Source organism: Cyanistes caeruleus, chromosome 17, assembly GCF_971803275.1.
Source record: "Cyanistes caeruleus chromosome 17, bCyaCae1.hap1.1, whole genome shotgun sequence".
In the NCBI taxonomy this organism is placed as follows: Eukaryota; Metazoa; Chordata; class Aves; order Passeriformes; family Paridae; genus Cyanistes; species Cyanistes caeruleus.
Window position 1 is genome coordinate 4513643 of NC_141717.1, and position 20762 is coordinate 4534404.

Here is a 20762-nt window from a genome sequence, read left to right on the forward strand (position 1 = left end):
CAAGTATTTTCTCTGTGTGGTGCTCCATAATTGCTAGAACTGAAGGATTAAAGGAAATTTTGGTGAGGCTGAAGCAATATTTGCACTAGGTACCTGTCTGGTTAGGGTGGCAGACTCAGTTTAGGGCTGCAGCACTTTGTATGGAATTCAGCAGCTCCTCAATGTGTGTTTAAACTCTTATTTGTACACAGACAGCCAGGGACAGGGAATATTTCACTAAGGGTAATGAAGCTTCAGGAAGTGGTAAATTTGTGAAGGGATAGAAGGAAATATATTTGGACAGTTAAAAGCCTGCTGAGACAGTACCCAACATAAATTCAATATCCTGGTGCTCTCCTGCTGCTGCTCAAACTGAGCAATGCCCAGTCCTGGATCCACTCTGGATTTGGGAGCAGATTTTGCTCTCAGAACAGCAACTTTTGGTTCAGGTTTCTGCAGTGCCTGCACACAGCTCCTGCTGCAGAGCGCTCGCTGTGAGCACGGGTGCTGCCCTAGAAAAGAAGAAAGGTTTTCTTGCTTAGCTTGTGTTTGTTGAGAGGGAGCTCTTTTTTCACACAGCTTTTGTAGTTTCTCTTTGATCATCTGGAGAGCAGACCTTTGAGTGCACAGCTTTAACAGTGTTTATACTATCCTGACTTATTATTTCAACCTCTGCTGTTGCTGAGGCAATTTGACTAGCAAAGATCATGGTCTCTTTAGTGTCACACCTAATTCAAGCAGGAAACTCTGTCTAGTTTACAGAGCAGTTTGGAGAGTTTTGTGCTTTTGGGCTTTGTTTGTTCGTTCATTTGGGTCTGTTTTGCTTGGTTGATGTGAGTTTTTTGCAAGTTTTGGGTCAGTGTTGGTTGTTTTATTTTGGGCTTTTTTTCCCCCCTGGATGTACCCACAAGACCTTTCTGGCTTGGGTGGGGGTTTGCATGGGTAGAGGCGTTGGCTTGGACTATTTTCTTTTAAACTTGAGTGAAAAAAAGTGAAAATCCAGGAAAGATTTTCCAGTTGCAGAGAGTTTGTCTGGATTTTTAACACACACTTTGGTACTTCTGCGTGGTGGATTTCTGTTCTCATTTACAAATACATAAAAGAACAGACTGAGCAACAAGATTTTTAAAGGGAACAAGAAAGACATTGAAAATATGGTAAGAACTGAAAAAATCCCAAACCCATTTCCATGAACAATCCAAACAATGTGGATTATGTCCTAACAGGGACATAATAGTCACTGAGTCACATTGACTTCCTGAACCTGTATTTTTTCAGGTAGAGAGAATGAAGGAATATTGATTTTAATATGGATATCATGTATTGATGTCAATGGTCTTTTTCTGTTCTGTAAAATCTTTCTAAACTTGATTCAACTGGTCAGGTGTAGTACTCTACAAAAACATTCCATTATGCTTTTTTAAGTAGCTGCCAAATTTTTTCGAAGCACCAAAATTACAATGAAAAGTAAATTCACTTTAAACAAAAACCCAAGAAATGCATGAATCAATATTAATATGCCAATAAATACATACAAATATCTATTTGTATTATACTTATATATAAATACAGTTAAGGATCCGGTCCTACTGACTTGTGGTTGACATCAACATCCACCACACTGTTGGATAAAGAGTGAAATCTTGGCTTTGGATAGGCCAGGATTTTAGAAGCCTCTTTTTGTTCTTAGTCTCGACATTTTTACTAGTAAGGAGAACTGAACTGTAACTTTTCTCTGTTCTATTCTGCAGTAAAATCCCAATTTGTCCCGAATGCCAAGTCTTTGTGTTCAATAGGAATGGTTTCCTTGGTACAAAATCCCCAAAAAACCCTCCATGTTGTCCCCATTAAGTAGGATAGAGAAATAAAAAGGAGCTATACCAAACAAACAAAACTCATGTTTTATCAAGCTGACAGTAATTTTGTGCCATCTTGAAGTTTTGGGCTCAAGCAGAGAGCTCTGCCTGCTGTTGGAAGACAAGTGAAGTACAGAGTTTTAAAAATACCTTTCAACTAATTTTTCTTCTCTTCACAAAGGCTTGCAGCAAAAAAATTTTTAGAAAAAAAAAAAGTGTATTTTCCAGAGTTTCCCACTTTTCCCTGTGTGGACAGGCTGGAGAGGTGGAGGCAGGTGAAGCTCATGGAGCTGAACAGGGCCAGGTGCAAGGTCCTGTCCCCTCCCCGAGACAAGCAGCAGTGGCAGGAGGTACTGGGGGACAAACTGATTGAGAGATGGAAGAAATCCCCAGCTGGTGTTTTCATATTCCTAGTGTGCTGTCTGGAGGATCCATTTTATGAGCCAGGAAGTCGAGAAAGGTAAAAATGCTCTGTTGATTTGTAGCATCTTTGCTGTTTCTCACCCCTGGGAGAAGCTGACCTTGTTTCAGGAATGTTTTCTCCTCCACATCTGCGTGCTGTTGTGTATTTTGAAGCTTTGATCACCTCTGTTTTCTTTAAAGACAGTGTGGCTTAGACAGGGAGAGGGAGATGTAAAACCAAAGTGCATCAGATCACAGGCATTTTCTGTGCTGCACTAATACCAGAAATTTGAGCCCTTCATGTGAAGGAGTGGCTACAGAGGAATCCCAAGGATGTAATCAAAAGCCACGCAGGCTGTTATTCGTAGGTAATGGGCAAAAATACAGATGCACTCGGTGCTCACAAGTTCCATTTCCAGCATTTCTCTTTCATGCAGTAGTTATCTCTGCCTTTGGATTCTTAAGATCTCTTTGAGTACAACAATGAAAGTAAAAAAAGTGGTGTTCATCTCAAGGTCACTTTGGTACTTGAGAGCAGCTGCCCTCCAAAGAGCACATAATGAATAGTTTTATTACCTTTTGGTTGGTTTTCCCTACGTGCTGTGGATTGCTTCATATGCTATCAGCTCATTTCTTCTTTTCTTTTTTTTCTTTTTTTTTTCCCTCTGAACTACTACTTTCTACAACTGTTTTCATCATTGTTAAAAATCACTTCTATAGCACCATAAATTACAGCCACTTTACAAGCACGGAGTAAGATACTTCCTTTGCCCCAAATACTTTATGGTTCAGATACATCCTTGATATCTGGTGTACCTTTTTTTATTTAACACACTGCCTGGGAATTTTAAGGTAGATTGCATTAATCTCCTGTTTTATTCCCACAATTTTTCATGATCAAACGATGGTGAGTGCCTTTATGTGATGCAGATCACCAATCATCTGTTTGCTCCTTCCCATAAAGGTATTGTAAACATTCTGCTTGCTGAGAATTCCAGGCACATACTTTTGTGCTCATACCTTTGTATCTAAAACCTGTAGACACTGGGGAAAAAAAAAATATCAGCCTTTTGATAATTTAACTCCCTCCTTGTTCTTTTTTTCTTGATTGGCATTTCCCTTTTTTTTGGAATGAAATCTCCCAGGAGTTTTCACCTGGCATTGCCCCAGTGCCCAAAGAAAAACCTGGCATCGTGTTCTTTGAAAAGGTAGTTTATATTTTGGAGTTTGGGCTCAATTATTAGGCTCTCAACTCCAGGATATCTCCTACTTCATTTGCACTCCTGCTTCCACTAGTGCAGATATTTAAATTCTCATTGTACTTATCATTTAGTTTGAAATGAGGAATTTTTTAATGTTTGCGTGGATAATAATACATTAAAGGTCTGTTACTGTAATTATTTACTATTCTCTTTCACTTTTAAACAGACACCTTTTTAAAAAATCCAAACAAACATCTGTAAATCTAGGGGAAAAAAACCCAAAACATAAATTCACTTAACCTAAATTTTCCTAAGCCTTTGAAATGTGCAGGTCTTGGGTACTGGGCACCTTCCCAGTCATGTGCTCAGCTGGAAATGTGGAGTCCACTATGGGACTGTGGGGGTTTCTTTTAGTTATCTTATATCCAGGGTATCTGTTTTACACAGACAATAAAATATTTTGAAAATTCATCAGTGTTAAAGATATAACAAAACTTTTCTTGTCTCATTATTATCCAAATTTTGGATTTTTTTTTCACATGTTAACATCAGGCAGGGCAATCATGGTGTGCCAGCATTGCCATGCAGTTCTTTCTAATTTGAAAACCAAATGTAATGGCTGCAGAAAATTAAGTTTCCCATATTCTATTCAGTATGTTAAAATTATAATTCTAAACCCAAAAAATTTAGTTATTTTTTCTCTGATATCTTTGAAAATGTATTAGCGACTCCAAAATAATGCATAATGGTATTAGGTTTACATTTGTGTCTCAGACTTTTACAGCTTTTATAGAACTCTGTGGCTTATCTGATACCAAACATATCATGTTGTGAAAAACATTGGCTCTTATTTAAAGAAAGTTGAAAGGAAAAGAAAAAAACTAATTTCTCAAATTGATTAATGAAAATACATTTCCATGTCTTAGTCAGAATCACCCAAGCTTTATTTTGAAAGTGCTGGCAAACACTGAAGTTATTAAAAAAAGAAGTTCAGCATCTATAATCATACTGCCATTAGTGTGGTGATATAATATAGAGGAAATACAGTTGAAACAAAGATTTTTTGATGTTATTACAGTAAATAATAAAAACAGATTGATGTTCCTGTGTGTTTTTCTGAACTAAACCCCACCCAAATGCTGGCACTGTTTATTTTGCTGTGCTGCTGGCACTAAAGCATGGTGTTGATGCACTTCAAATGCATTATCTGCAGCAATCAGCCTCTTCCCTGCTTAGGTTCCTGCTGCAGGCACAGGGAGTGCCTTTCCTTGGCCAGGTGGAGGAAAGAATGGGAAATCCTTGGAATTAGATTGGAATTTGGAACATAGAAATAGTCTTACAAGATGTATCTGAGGCAAGGAGAATTGTCTCATGTGTTTAATTAGGTGTTGGTACTCCCTGACTTCAGAGTTTGGGTTTCCACAGCCACAGAAATGTTTAATTCAGTTTTTATTCAGAGCAGTGGGTGATGGTGGAGACTCACTCAGTGTGCAGAGAGCATCCAAGTTCAGTGCCCAGAGGAGAACACCAAATATCACCTCTGAGAGGCCAGATGGGCTTTATGCAACCTGATCCTGCAGCCCAGAGTCTCCCTGCCTGCAAAGAATTGCATTAACGAGCCCTGCTCATGGAGAATTCCATCCTTTGAAGTGCAGGTCAGGCTGGAAAACAAGCCCTGCTTGTTACCCCTTTGCTCTGAATGTAAAGTGTTCTTAGGAGACAGTAACTAAATAGAAGCAGGGTACCCAGTTTTGATTGGTGTCTGCTTGTTTGTCATATTGGCACAAGGAATTTCATGTCAAAAAAAAAAGAAAAAATCAAAGTATCTTTTGAAAAGCTTTAATATTGTTTGCTTGCAAAGCTCAGTTTGCAAAGATGCTGTGGTTTAGCAAGGTCTTGCTCAGTGAAAAGCAGTCAGTGCTGTGATGCCTTTGATCAGCATTTTGCATTTCCTCTGTGAGTGGAGCCCAGCTGAGCGTGGCAGTCCCAGAGAAGGGATTTCCACACTGTTACCAGCTCTGGGCTCCCAGAACCTGCTCCTGCTCCTCAGGTGTGGGCTGTTTCTGAAAACCAGAGCAGCAGATGTTTGCTCTGCCCCTTGCTGATGCTCTTTTAGCCTCAGCCCGAGTGCCACCAACCTTTTGCCATGGGAAGCTGCTCAGGACTGAGCAGTAGCTCTGGGCTGCATCAGTGTTGCCATTGTGCTGGTGATTCTGTCTCTGATGAAAGATGGAACAGCAAAGTGTGGAACAGCCACTCCTTGTGATGCTACTGGAGCATTTTCCTCCTGAGGGGAAAAAGAAAAAAACAAACCCTCAGTTTTCACACATACACAAAGTTTTATCAGCCTGTACTAGCAGAAGAATCTACATTTTGGGTTGAGACAGAGGTTTTATTTCTAGAATGTCACTGACTTCAGAACAGAGTGTAATTTGTTTTGGTTTCTTTTCAGTGTCAGTACCTGTGCATTTGCTGTTGGAAATAGTGAACTTTGCATTTTGTTGCTGGGAAAGAAGTATCCAACTGATGTGAACCATGAACCCCCTAGGAAAGTAGCAAATACATAGATTCAGAGCATCTCAGAACACCAATTAAATATTTAGTGTACAGGCTGGATCCCTCATAATGGAGAGTATCTGAGGTAAACACAGCATCTCTAATGTACGATCAATTTAATAATGGAAAGGACGGGCAGCTCATGGAAGGGGAGACAATGCAGGGAGTATTTTGATTTCAGGCAGAAGAACTGTATGAGAAGTGAACTTTTTAGTTGTGAGAATGAATAGTCAGGCAATCCAGCTTCTGTTTGCTGAAGGAATTTCTGATGGTCCTGCAAGGCAGAGGAGGAATCTGAAGTGCTCGCAGGTTGGTTTGATTATTGCCTGCTTTGCTGGCCCAGTGGTGGCTGTGCAGGAACACTGCCATGCTTTGTAAGGCTTGAAACATGTAGAGAAAACTATTCTGAATCTGACCTTTTGCAACAAGCTGCACACTCCCAATTTTTTTTTAAGACCAGGAAAAACACCATTCCTCCTGTGGGGACGTTGGAAGGGGTACAGTGACCCGGTTATCAAGCGCTAGCACAGTCTCTTGTCCCAGCAGGATGGGCAGCTACTCAACCACAAGACCTCCTTTGCAGTTGTGCTGCATTTAACTTTCTTCTAGAAACACACAACTTTTCCTCAAAACCAGCCATGTCCTTTTTAAAGAAATCCTAGAAATGAGTCTTTGTGCTTTCAAGCCTCCAGTGTGAACAAGAACAGACCATGGATGGCTGCATTCACACCCATTCATAGATGTGTCTGCTCCAAGATGCCAGGAAGACATTCCCTCTGCCAGAATCCCAGAAAGCATTCTTCATCTCCTTTGGTCTCCTGGCACTCCCTGGGTCCTCTCTCAGGGTTTGGACTGATGGACAGAAATTTCCCAGGATTTTTGAAGTGGTGTCAAAATAATTTGAGGCCACTTGTGAAAATCAGATCAGTTTGGCCATGCATGTGCATACAGCACGTTGCAGGCTTTAGGAAAACACTGGTGCAGCCTGAATTACTGTCTCACTGCTTATTTGTCTTTAATACACAAATTTCAGGTTTCAGAAAATGTCAAGGGTTTCTGGAAAAATTTAGTCTGAGACCTATTAAAGGCAAATGTTCTGTGAATCTCATGGTAGAAGCCAAAAAAAAGAAAAAGGACAATGGAGAAAATCTGCAGACATCAAGATGATGGAGAGGGTCCTACAAGTCACAAAATGAAAGGTAGGCAGAGATGCCCAAAGTGTTTTTGTGGTCTGGAAGGCAGCCAAAGAGGCATTGATTTATTAAAGAGCAGCATCACGGCTTCCTTTTCTCGATGCGATGGTGCCATTAGAGCTCCTCAAACAGTCTCTGATTTCCTTGAGAATGAGGAGTAGAAGATTCTGAAGACAGTTGTTATTTCCAGGCTGATGCCAGACCATCACTTTGTGTACCTGACTGGGGAATTCAGTGTGTAAAGTGTGAGTTCCCCGACTTAAACACAGCCACTACTTGTGCAAGAAATAGCCCAGCAGTTGTGCAGGATTTACACTCTGCAATTGTGATGTGGTATAAAAAAAAAAACAGCTTTAATGAGGGAGGAATTGTGAGACAGCAGTTGTCTCCAAAATGCCAAAGTCAGCTGTTTTGTTAATGGAGTTAACTCAGGGCTGTTCCTGTGCACTGCTAATATACAGGGAGTGATTAGCACCTGTAGCGTCAGCTTTTTGTCTGGTTTTGTAGATATCTCAATCCTCTTACATAACTCCTTTTCCCTGTTTTCTCTCTGAACAGGCAGGATTAGTTTTGTAGTTTTCCATTCCAGGCAGATGCCCTGGCCCTGCAGTGCCCCCCAGAACCCTGTCCTGTGTCTCCTCGTTTGTCACCTGCAGGAGATGGGCACTGCCTGCACCAGGACACTGCTGCAGAGCCCCACATGAGCCTGTGAGCAAAGCTGGAGGTGCTGGCCAGCCTGATGGGCTCTGCTGCTGTTCCTGGGGCTGCAGGTGGCACAGGAGCAGGTTTGTCACCTTTTTTATGGCAGGGCTGATGCACAGTGATGCTCTGGGAGCAGGGGACGTGTGCCCAGCACACACTGTGGATGTGCCTGTCCCTCACCGAGTCAAAACACTGATACCAGCCACCCTCAGTCAGGAGGCTGTTCTCACCTTGTTAAAAAACAAGTGAGACGAGAAGACAGAGCATGAATTAGTTTTGTCAGATATATAGTCAGAAATAGCAGCTGATAGGTTTGCTGTGATAAGTTCTGTATGATGGCTTTGCTGAAAGGTAGGCTGTACCATGATTTACTGAACTATTACAAGTGGTAAAACTGATCCATTTGTTATCATCCCGTGCATAAAGACTTCAGGATTTAAGGAGCCTGCACTAAATAACAAAGCAATTTATATACTCATAAACTGAAAATTACAGGGAAGAAGTCCTTAAGTCATTTGCAGTAGGAACCTTTTATCATATTAGTGATGATTACCAAATGTTAACCCCTACTCCCCTTTTTGGAACAAAATCTTACCTTACAATACTTGCAATTACTTAAAGAAATCCTAGAGACAACTTTGTATTGATTTATTGTGCAAGTGTGGCAAGTTTTATTTATTTATCTGAGTGCCATCCCTCTCCCAGCCCATGAGCTGAGGTGAGAGATGATTGATGATCTGCCAGCAGCAGCATGGGGCTGATGTTACCTGAGGAATGGGATTAGCTGGCTCCACTACTGGGGAGCAGATCTTTACCCAAAGCAAATTTGTGTAATATCTTGAAAAGAGATTTTTTTTTTATTTATTTCAATAGCTAGATAATAGTTAGCAATAGCTGGTTTCAGATTAGCCTGTTCTAAGGAGAATATAATTATGTGTCCTACTGTGAAGATGGAAATACCCTCTGCCAGGTTTTAAAAATGCATTAAAAGATTGCGAGTCGTCTTTGTGTTCTCTTGGAGCAAAGATTTCATGGGCAGTGGAAAGAAGATGTTGACTAAAGCTAAGCAAACATTTGCCTGGAGGCAATTTTACTGATGACATTAGTTTATTTTTTCTGCTCCAGAGTGTCCTGAGATACTTAATTCATTCAATTTTATTCAACCAATCTAAGTTCTCAAGGAACAGATGAACTGAGAACCACTTGTTACCAGTACTCAATATTTGATATCCAGCTTGCTTTGCTCAAGTGTGAATGATTACATGCTGAAACAGATTTGTTTCTTTTTGTGATCTGTATAAGCAGAGTATCTGAAGTCAAGGGGAAGATTTGCACACACACTTGGGCATCGTCCAGAAATAAACAGAACTGTACTAACATTTCAGGAAATTTAGTTAAAACTCTTTTTTTTTTTTTCAGCAGGAAAATTCTGATCCCCCTGTCCTTGTGTTAAACCTTTCTTCCACAGACCTTATTTAAGTAAAGTCAAATCAATCATCAACCCACAGTGACACCCTCTGTGATCAGACTGGAGCTGGAGTCCAGTGACATCCTAAAACCAGGAGAGATTGTGTGAGGTTTTCTTTGGCAGAACAGTTGGCTGAGACTGTTCTCACCAAAGAGAGTGAAGAAGCAGCAGCAATGCAGCACCAGCCTCTGAAATTACGGGTGAGGGATTGGTTGAGCTGTTACCAACTGAGCAATGATCACTAATAATTTGCCTTAGTAATAATCACTTAGTTACCTTGAGTTTTGTCAGGATAGAATGATTTGAGTGTTGGGAGAAATCAGCCATTTGTTCATCACAAATGAAGTGTTTGTAGCACACAAAGGAGCAGACCCCTCATTGTCCTGTTGCCATCACCTTGCTGTGCTGAGAAGAGGGAAAGCAGAGTTTTATCTGTCTGGTTCTGTGGGAAATGATCAGCTGTGGGCATCCCATGGAATCTGGGATCTGAGGAAGCTCCCACCTGCCTCCATCCTGCTTGTCCCCCTTGGTGTGTGCACTGAGCACAGTTCATGCCAGGAATCAGCCAGGAATCACGGGAATCACAATCCAGCCAGGAATCCTGACTGGGGATTGAAATTGTGCTGAGCTTCAATGGCCAGGTGGTTGGCTGCTTGCTCCTCAGGCTTTCCTGGGACAATATTCTGACCTTGTTGTACAGAAAATCAGCACAGAAACCAATTTCTAGCATCAAATGTGACAGAAGGACTAAAATAATAGAAATTAATTGAAAATGGAAAAAGAAAACAAAAGCAGAAACCATGTGGTCAAAACACAGAGTTTATAAACCAACAGAGCTGTACATCAAGTTGCACTTCAGTTGCTCTTCTGCATTTATGCTGAAATCTGAAAAGCAAAAGCCAGAAAAAATACAGCAAAAGCCACCCTCTTAAAACTGCAGTGACACAAGAACAGATTAAGGGCTTATTTTGTTTCCTAACAATTTGCAGCTTTTCATTTCATATACAGTCATAATAGATGAGGCTGTTAAGGGGTGGGATTTAAGCACAAACACAAATTTTTCTAGCCTTCCAAATGCTTCAAATTTTTTTTTGTATTCTGTGTAAATTATGTGACATTTTAGCATTGTTGCAGCTCATGTATCATGTGCATCATTTGTATCTTTTATTGGGGAAGCTGAAGTAAAACAAACCAGTTCATTACCAGTAATGGCAGTGTAATCATTACCATCACATTCCCTCCCTCCTTTATTAGGCTTTTTGGTTTTTAAGAATTATTAAATCCCTCTGGTTTAAATTTGGAAGAACAGAGATGTTAGTTGAGAACACAGACTCATTAAAGTCAGTAAGTTTTGTCTTTGTGGTCCATTAGTCAAATCTATGATTTTGATACCCTTCTGTATGATCATACAGCACCTAGAAAAACAGAGATTATAGTGTCTAGCACTGAGCTTGTTTTAATATTCCTGCAGTTCCTAGGAGTCTTACATCCCCTGCAAAAGGAGGAACTTAGTCTGCATTTTCTTATCTTCCAATGCAGTAAGCACAATATCAGTGCTATTTCCAATCTTCTGTGTCATTAATAAATATGCCAAGATATGTCTATGAATTATGGTCCTTTAATAAGGTAATGGAACTCCTAGAATCTAGAGCTTGATTTTTTAGAAATGGGAACTGTTGAGGTGCCAATAAGAATGTGCTGATCACAGATATAACTTATCCTGATTAATTATGAGTACACAATTTATTATTTCATTGTTGCTGTTACCAACTATTTTTATTGACCCTTAATATCCCACTAATCCCTCGTGATTCTGTAGGGAAAATCAAAGATATTCTGATTATCAAAGTCCAGGCTGTGGTAGAAGCTCACCCAGCAATGCTGGTTCTGGAATTACCTGGGAGAGCCCCTTGTAAACATCTTTGGGAGCATCAGAGGAACTGGGCCATTCCAGCAGCAAAGAGCAAAGGCCCAAAGATTGGTAACAGTTTCTGACTGGCTTTTTTAAAAAAGAACAACAAGGTTCTCATTGATTTCAGTAGCCTTTGACCTGAACCCAGTGTCAGCTCTCTTGGACCAGCCTTTGTTAAAATGATTGTGGTCAGTACCTTCTATTTACTTTTTTTTGCATTGTTTGCAAATCCAGACCATGTGAGAAGTGACCTCAGAAAACAGGGTTTGGTTTAAACTTCAGCCACAGGTGCAAAAACCAGAGCAATATACCTGCTTTTGGTCTTTTTATCCACGTTTTTCTACCTGCACAGGGATTGCAGATGATCTAACAAAGCATTGAATAATATCTCAGTGAAAAATAAAACACTTCAAATGAATGGTTTTGTACAGCAGCATTAGAAACTGTTCTTCTTCTTTGGAGGAATAGGATGTGAAGAATTAAATGAGTAACCAATTTAATAACAAAGAGAATTTAGAGAAGTTGAAAGCCTTGGGACACCATTCCCTGAAGTTTCACATGCTACCTATGCTCCAGAACAGGAAAATTTTGATACAGAAGTGATTTATAGGCAATAGCTGTGCACAGTCTTTTATCACATTAATAAAATCTTTAACTAGTCTTTGAAAATTCTAAAGCCTCCCGTGTTCAGTTGAGGTGCGCAGATAGAAAGAACTGCTGGCTGGCAGATGTTCAGATACATTATCAGAAAATGTATTTTCAGCCTAACCAGTATAATGTAATTCATTCTAACATGATATTTCAGGTTTATTACAGTGTAACTGCCTGCAGAGCACGGTGCACTGAAAGCAGGTGAATGTACAGCTTAAAGGTGACAGGCTTGGCCAGGTAGAGTGCTGAGAACTGGCGCCCAAACTGATGCTTTAAACAACTCAAAACTGGAAACAAAAGGGTTTTCTTTTCCTCTTGGAGTCTAGCCAGGTGAAGGAAGTGGCTTTATTTCCTGAATCCTCACTAAATTTATATAAATGTTATTGTCGTTGTACATTATAGTAAAAGTTATCACTTTAGGAACTGCTGTGCTAAATCTTTGCCTTTTGCCTCCACTAAAAGAGGAGGCAACATTTAAAACAACATTAAAACATGTAAAACCAACATTTTACCTGGCCATAGCATTTCACAGATGAAGCATCAATAGCTCTGAGTGTGTCTATGTATCTGTTTCTCTGCCACATGAACTGATTGCTTCATTATTTCTGTTAAATCAGCTCTGAACTGTCAGTGGTGCCGCAGTTATTTTCACTTGGACTTCACCCTGGTGGCAGATTCCAGCTGGTTTAGTGCTTTGGAGTTTAGTTTGTTCCCCCCAGTCTTGCTTTGCTATTGTGAACCCTCTTTATGGGCTGTTTCACCAGGTGCCTCTCCATTTGCCACCTGCCCTGCTGCACTGAGTGATTATGCAATTTAGTTAATGTATTTTAATTGTTCTAGGTGACATTTTACCTTGTATGGTCAGGCTGAATATGTAAATGATTGGAGTCCAAAGGTGAAAAGGATTTTTATTTTTTTTTTAATATTTAATTTATTTTTTTTTATTGAGAAGTCTGTGACCAAAGATAACAAATAATCAAGCATAAAAATAAGGCAAATTTTCTGTTTAATCTCATTCCCATGGCCATTTTTATGCCTCATTTCTTTAGTTATTACTGTGTTGTGGTCAGGGTGTGGCATGCACCAGTTCACAAGGTCTGGCATGATTTTAAATCCAATAATGCAGCCTTAAAAGTAACTAAGATTTGTCTCCTTTACATTTTAAAGTTGTTTCTCACCTGAGGATGATTTTGATCAATTTAGTAAGTATGTTGTGCGTTTTAATGAGATGAGTTAAATGAGTTAAAAGTATTTTCTTGTAGCAAAGGATAAAAGTCCAAGTGTCAATCAAAAAAGCTCAAGTCTCTTGCATGCTCACTAATTTGAATAAAGTATATTCAACTTTTAAAAAAAAGAGCAAAAGATGCATCTCTGTATCAACCTTTATTAAATATGCAAATCACAATCCTAACTTTGATTTTGAAATATGTATTATGGTAAGGGGAGAAAAAAAAACAAACCAAATCCTACCAAAAATAAATCAAATTAGCCCAAGCCCTTTTGCTATAGTCTGATTTACTGTTGGTAAGCCCTGTTTCTCGTGCTGGCAGCAGGAAGAGCAGCAATAACACTGTGGAGACAGTAGATGGCTGTAGAAAAGTGTGTTGAACACTCCTGTGTGAGCGTAATAAGATTGGGAAAGGCCTTGACCTGACTGGATGCAGCTTTTATCTGAAGTACATTTAAAGAGATAAAGCAGAAGCAGGGTGCAGTACATGTTCCTTTCTTTCCTGTAGGAGCTTTGCTTTGAGTTTAAAAATTTCTCAAATGTGGGATTTGTGAACTGGGTCCTTCAGCAGGGAGAGGTAATGGCTCGAGAGCCACCCGAGTCACTCTGAGGATTTCCCCCCTCCCTCAAGGCGTCTTAGAAATCCTCCTATAAATTCCTACAGAGGGGGCGTCCGTAGATCTCATAATAATAATAATCAGGAAGTGGTATATTCCCATTTATTTATTTATTATTACTTTTTTTTTTTTTTTTCTCCTCCCGCTCTCTCAGTGTAGTTGGCTGCCTTTAGTGCACGGACCTGCTCATTAAATAGATACACCAAGAACTGTTACCTAAGCAAGCTTGACAGTAAAGAAAGGACAGACTGAGTTAGGGAGGAAAAGGGAAGAAAAAAGACAGCCTGAAGCAAGTCACTTCACACGCAGAAAGAGCCACTGAACGAATGCTATCCTCATAAACAAACTAAAAAAAATACCTTGTATAAGAAGAGAACTGTGAGGACTTGACAGAAAAAAAGGCAAGATTTTCTACCCACTGTTTTCAGTTTTCCTTCCAGACATACTTGGTGAAGTAAGGAGACTTCTGTTTGCTGACAGAGCCCTTGATCTCTTTCAAGATGATGATGTATTTGTGGGTAGGTAGTGTCTCTCTCCATGTCAATCTTTTGTTAATAAATGGACTTTGGGAGTGTGGATTTCTGTGCTATGTGAGGTGTGTGTGCTGCAGGGGAGCGTGGCTGGGGTGCAGTACATGTGCTCGCGTTTCCAGGCAGAGTTTAAACAAGCCGGGTCATTAACGTGAAGCTGGAATTTATTTTCATGATTTGCAGGATGTGGCAGAGTGCACTGCTTTCTTTTCATTGCCTTAGAACCTATTGCAATTGTGTGAGATTCACTGTGGGGTTCAGCTACAAAGCGAATGCTGCATCACTTGTGGCTGCTCAGAATTTGCTTTCTTTGTAAGGAATGAAACAATCTTAACGGGATTAAAACTTCTAATGTGTGTTACTTAACCCTTTTGCTTTTATACTAATTGTCACCGTCTGTCTTGGCTTTTGAAGTTTCTGGCAATTGGCAACTGCAGATAAAGAAACAGATACTATGTTCCTATTTCTGTGATTTTATATTCAGCGTTGTTCTGATTCCTTGCAGCAAAATCTGCTCACCTTAAAAATAATGTTGTGTTGTGGCATGTATGTTTTGAATCAGTAAAGCTATTAACCTGTGAATTTATCCACTTTTTGATACAGAATGTTTTTTTCTTAGCAAAAAAATAAAACCCACAAAGAAATGAGTGAACAAATCTGCATACTTAAAAGCTTTTCTGTGTTCTCTTCAAAGCCTGTACATCTTCTGGGAAAATATTTTAAACTAATCTCATTTGACAATCTATTTATTTATTTAATTTAAATGTATGTAAAAATAGACAGGCGTGCAGCTAATCTGGGCCACCTCTGCACAAAACAAGCTGCAGAGGAGCAACACTGAATTCTCAGAGACATTATCAGTACTCACTCCTTCTCTTTAGAAACCGCTCGTGGTTCATGCTGGAAATCTCCCTTTATGCCTCCTTCTCATTTCTGTTGACCCTCCACTTTAGCTCAGTAACTTTGGCCATCTGTGCAAAAGGCACTGCTTGTAGACTTTTCACTTTGTTATTTCACTACTCTGACCTGTGCTATCGTTTCGGGAGCTCACCAATCACCGAGCCTTATGATTTTGTCTTTTTCTTTTTTTCTGGGTTCTGTAGTACAAGTCCCTTGAATTTTCATCACTGTGGCTGTGCATTCAGCAGCAACCCCGGCTGCTGCTCGTTTTTAACCCTTGCCACCCTTCTGTATGGAAGCTGCTGCTGCTGCAAGGATTCATTTCATTCTCTTTACATTTATCAACCAGATCCCTCAGTTGCAGCAGTCTGTCTTTCATTCAGCTCGTGCTGTGGTGTTGGAGTTGCCATCATCCAAAGGAGATGCACAATAAATATGTGAGGATAAGCCTTTTCTAACATGCACACTGAGGTGAAAGGACATGCATTATTGTGGATTACTCTGTTTCTCTGGGGCACAGGCTCAAAAGGTTTAAAAGCCAGGGGTCTTCTCCCTCCCCAAGCCTAGGAAACATTGTTAATTGGAAAATTTAGTGAAATTTGTTTTCTTGCAGGTAACTATGCAGATTTCTATCACTTTTAGTGTGCTGTATTTTTTTTATTTTTGATGAACTTTTCTAGTTTTTGTTTTTAGAGATGTCTATAAATTCTTTAAGCAAAACAACCATAGGAACAAGCATTTTCTGATGGCACCAATTCCTGGTTTTCAAAGCTCCTAATAATTCATATAAAGGTTTTAGTAGCTAATATTTCACATTTGAAAGTGTGTTCATTCCATTTTTATTTTTGTTCTTTTTACTTACATTCTGTTATATGATGTACGTTTTGTTCTGTTTTTCTGATTTGCAGAATTCTTTAAACAGCCTCTCTCTCTTTTAGCACCACTGCACCTGGGTATTGAGTATTCTTCCCATTTGCAATTGAACTTTTCTAGTCTAAATTATTTCTATAAAATCTCAAGGTTAGTAGGAAGAAGCAGAGAATAAGCTTTTTTTTTCCTTTTTTTTTAATTGTAGCATTATTACTTTGAAGTTTTTTTTATGGAAATAGAGGATTTGTATTCATACTTTTTTTTTTTTTTCCCCCTGAAATGTTATAGTTTCTAAATATCCATTAAGTGGCCATGCATAGGTACCTAAGGTGCAGCACATATAAAAGATGCAGTAGGTAAAGAGACTTTCAGTAGATGTAGGTGCAAGGTATAAACTCACAGCAGTGCTTGAAATGCTTTCTCCTGGCATCACATCAATTTTTTATATAATTATAAAAAGCTTCTCAGCAATGATATTAAAATTTAAAGTAGCAAACTTGTGTGAAAATGTAGCCTTCCCTTTTAAAGGGGCTGAAAATTAATTTATTCCATTGACTGAGATTTTTTTCAGACTATTCACTTGTTTATGTGGCAGTGCTTACCTGTTGTTTCACCTCATGTGTAATGTAGAAACTGTTTGGATATTTACAAAGTAAAAGAAAATTTTGGTTTTTTCCCATTTTCTAATGTCTTACTAAGCAGTATCCTGGAACAGTTTGATGCCTTTTTTTAATTCTACTCATGACAGTGGTATCAAGTTGCTTTTATTGCAAGCTGGACGTGTTTAGCTAACTAAAACCATTGTGCAGGAATGCAGAGCACAGGAACTAATTCAGTCTGTTGAATGGAACAGTCTGGATTAGGTGCTGGGTTTTAAATACTTGCTTTAAAATTTCAGAAAGTAGAGAAAGTTTTTAGTGCTGTTAACCCTGTCAAAGGGAAATCCATATTTGTTGACAGCCTAAGCAATTAAAAGTTGTTTGTATTTATACTTTCCTCCTTCCCTGGACAAAGGAGATCTTTTCTTGGTCTGGTACTTTATGCACAGACATCTGTGTTGTAGGAATCAGAGTTCATCGGTGTCACAGTTCACACTGACCAAGAACTTTGAAGGTTTTCAGGCATTTCTGATTTAGGAATGAGTGAATGCAAAAGGGAATATATTCTCTCTGTGGGGTGAGGACCCTTTCTCCCCAAAATAAGATTGCTGTAGTGACTCAAGGTGTTGTTGATCACTGCAGGTTATCATTCCCATTTCCTGTGTAACTCACCTCCCCAGAGGTGATGGGATTTGCTCAGAATGTAACAAATAAATCTGGTAGGGATTTTCCAGTTAGAGGTTTCTAAAGTTGCTGATTTGTGCTCAGAGTGTAACTTTTGGTGGGTGAGGTGAAAGTTGACGGCTGAAAGCTGAGACTGCTCCCAGTCTTGGAGTCCCCAGCCTTCCAAACCCCTTTCTGTACACTATTCCTCCCCCTCCTCTTTCTCATCCTTTGGAAAATAAGTGTAGTTTGTCCACATGACAGCACAATCAGCTGCTTGATTCCCAAGCAAACAGTTCCATAGTTGGTGTTCTCCATCTGGTTGTTCAGACTGGACTATTTTGAGTTCTCACTGACCTCATGTTCAATTTCCTTATTCTGAGTTAGAAGTCGAGTGTTTAAACTTATTACATGTCATAAGAAAGTCAAATGTAATTAAATGTTGTAGGAAAAACTGGAATAAAGTCTTTGGTAAATACATTTTTAAAATGCAAATTATTAGTTTTCCACATTTTTGTTGTATGCTACAATGCTGGACTAAAATTACCTTAATGTACCATAATACAGTTTTATAAATTTTATAAACATCTAATTAATGCCTGCTTAGTCAGAGGTGTTCTTCATTCAAGTCAGTCTGCTGTTCTTTTTAATAATAGGGAATGAGTTGTCAGAAATTTTGTGTCTATTTAGCAGAGATTTTTTCAGTGGCAGTTTCAGAATGATACTTGATCAAACAAGGCAGAAAGCATGTCAGCAAATGAAATTTGTTTTTTTCTCCCCCAAAACTAGAATAGGCAGATACAGAGAAACAGATTGGGGAAAAAAAAAAGTGTATGCAATAGCAACAAGATAATTTCTTCTGGCAATCAGGTACTGTTTTGACAACTCTGTAGAATAAAGCTTTTGGGTCCAATACAGAGAATTGTGCTTGTCTGAATTAGCAAAACGTTCTTTAGATGAACATCTGGGAAGAAGTCTGGAGGAAAAGGAAGTAACAGACTAGCACAAATTTAATCTGAATATTTAGGAGTCTAAACTCCTTTGTGGTTGCATTTCTGGTGCTTCTCCTATTTAGAGATATCCTAATACATATCCAGGAGTCTGTGTCAGCTCCCATATTCAAAGGCAGATGGTATTTTATTCAGCTGACCCAAGTCTGCATGTTTTTCTGCACCAAATGTGTGCAGGCACAGAGTGCCTTTCTCCTGGCTTAGAGAAGGGTGTCATTTCCAGCCTAGCTTGTGCTCCTTGTGTTCCCACTGCTGCAGGACACCTTTGTAAAGGCTTTTTTTCCTAAAGGAAATGTGAACCCTAACCAGATGTGAAGGTGACTAAAATGATAAAGGAACAAATCTTAAGATTTTTTAAATTGGAGTAAGGAGCAAATGCAATGCTTGTATCTTTTTTTTTTTTTTTTTATAGTAACTTCACCTACTGTGTATTTTGCAGCACTGACACTGTGCATTATCAAAGGATTGCTCTCTTCAATGAGGACTTTCCAAAAATGTCCCAGACTAAGACAAAATGCACCACTGGCTGTGCTTAAAGAGCTGCAGACAGTGAGATCCAGCATGAACTCAGCTGAAAGAATAAATGACTGTGCTGAAAACATTGTCAGTGGAACACTTCAGCAGTATAGATTTTATTGCATAGAATTATTGAGTAATCCAAGTATTTAGATCCTTTTAGTTAAGAAAAATCAAACATATTAGCAGAAAAGCTGCAGGTATCTTCAAAGTGATCCTCATTCTGCTTTCCAGTGAGACCTTGAATAAAACATGTAGCTTCATCCTCTGCATCTGACTGCCTGACCGCTGGTGTTGAATAAATATGTACCTTTTATTATTAGCACAGGAAAATACAAAATGATTTCATAATAGAGTATGCTGATGTGAATAGTAAGGATCTTCAAGGGTATCTGGCTCAATAAACTTGAATAATGAAGTACTGCAACTTATAAATCTACAGTCTTGATGGTTAAAATGAAAGGACTGACAGAGGTGTTGAATGAAAACAGGATTACAATTAGTTATGGTAGAATCTAAGACAATTCTCATAGGCTATCTTTATGTATCTCTTGGAACACACATAATTTGGCTTAAAATCATATGTATAACAATTCATGCTGTGATGACAAAGCTAAAAGTCACACCAGCATGTATGAAGACATTCAGCAAAATCACCTTTTTTAGGATGAAAAGAGAAATGAAAGGGAAGAGAAAAGCTATTTCGGTTCAGAATATTTGACAGTAACTTTTGGTCATTGGGTGCGTTCAGTTCTTGAGGGGTTTTCTTGCCCTGACAGGGTATTGTGTAGAACATCATTCTGTTCCTGATGTGGGGTAAGAATGGGAAGAGAGCAAATCAGGCTGCTGCTCCTTTATATCCAGCACTGCAGATAGGCAAGCCAAACAGTTCTGGCTTGTAAAAGCAGTGTACATTCCTTTGGACACAAGCACACCTAAGTGTTTGGTGAGACTGAGTTTAAGCAGGATCAAACGGAGTTTAAGCATCAAGAACATATGTTTTATGCAGCAGAATCCGTGCAGTTTGTGTAAGGCAGCATGACAGACTTGCTCCATTCTCTTCTGAAGCTGCATTTATATGTTCTATATCCTTTAATTGCTGAATCTGTTCTCCCCCCTTCCTTTAGCCAGGAGTTACACTTGTCCAATTAACCTTATCTTCATCGTGTCCCTCTTAATAGCACTGGCTTCCATCAGAGCTTTGAATGAACTGCGTGGGTGTCTTTATCAGTGCAGGGATGTGTGTGAGGAAAGAATGGAACAAAAGCTGTATGAAATGTGGCTGGGTGAGCAGGTTAGAGTCCTCCTGTTGTCCCATGATTGTTGTCTCTCAGTGGAAATCCTTCCTGAGCACCACTTGTGTGACTTAAACTGGGCTTAAACTGCTGCAACTGCAGAACCTCAGCTGCTGTTGGAATGGCCTTAGTTGTGGAGGCAGAGGAATGAACAAATCCTCAAGATTTTTTTGGGCAGTTGAGAAACCTTGTTTGTGTCTTGAGATTGATTTCTTGATGTGTTCCTTCTGGATATTTATTCCAGTGAAGTGTGCCTGCTCAAGAAGCTGTCATTGTCCCTAGGCCAAGATTTACTTATCTTTTCACTGTACTGTGCAAGTGCCACTAGGCTGGATTTACCTTTTGTAACCAGTTAGACTGTCTCACAGTTTAATCAACAGAAGGGGATGTTTACTAATCAAAATCTGGGTATCTGTTCACATCTTTTGATGTCTTTCCATATGGCTTCCTTTTTCCCTTCTGCTCCTGGATTGATATTCCTTCCTTGCCAAAGAGATGAATCTGTGTTTGGATCCTTGTCGTAGCCTGGTATGGCAATCCACCTGTTCTTACTGCAGCCAGAAAGCTCAAGTCCAACATTTCTGCAGAAATGACTGCTTTTCCAATACTCTAG

General features: G+C 39.4%; 1 protein-coding gene across 31 annotated transcripts in view; it reads left to right on the top strand.

Moving 5' to 3' along the window:
* RBFOX1 (RNA binding fox-1 homolog 1) overlaps window positions 1-20762 on the top strand; it is a 1112502-nt gene that overhangs the window by 763289 nt on the left and 328451 nt on the right. Inside the window, exon 1 of one of the 31 annotated variants that reach the window (XM_086854500.1) lies at window positions 14207-14284. The exons of 29 other annotated variants lie outside the window; for them this stretch is intronic. In XM_086854500.1, coding sequence (XP_086710626.1) covers window positions 14267-14284 — 18 coding nt within the window. In that variant the 5' untranslated portion in view covers window positions 14207-14266. Of the gene's footprint in view, window positions 1-14206; window positions 14285-20762 lie in introns of those variants that run through there. One more of the 31 variants, XM_086854493.1, reaches the window with a different exon arrangement.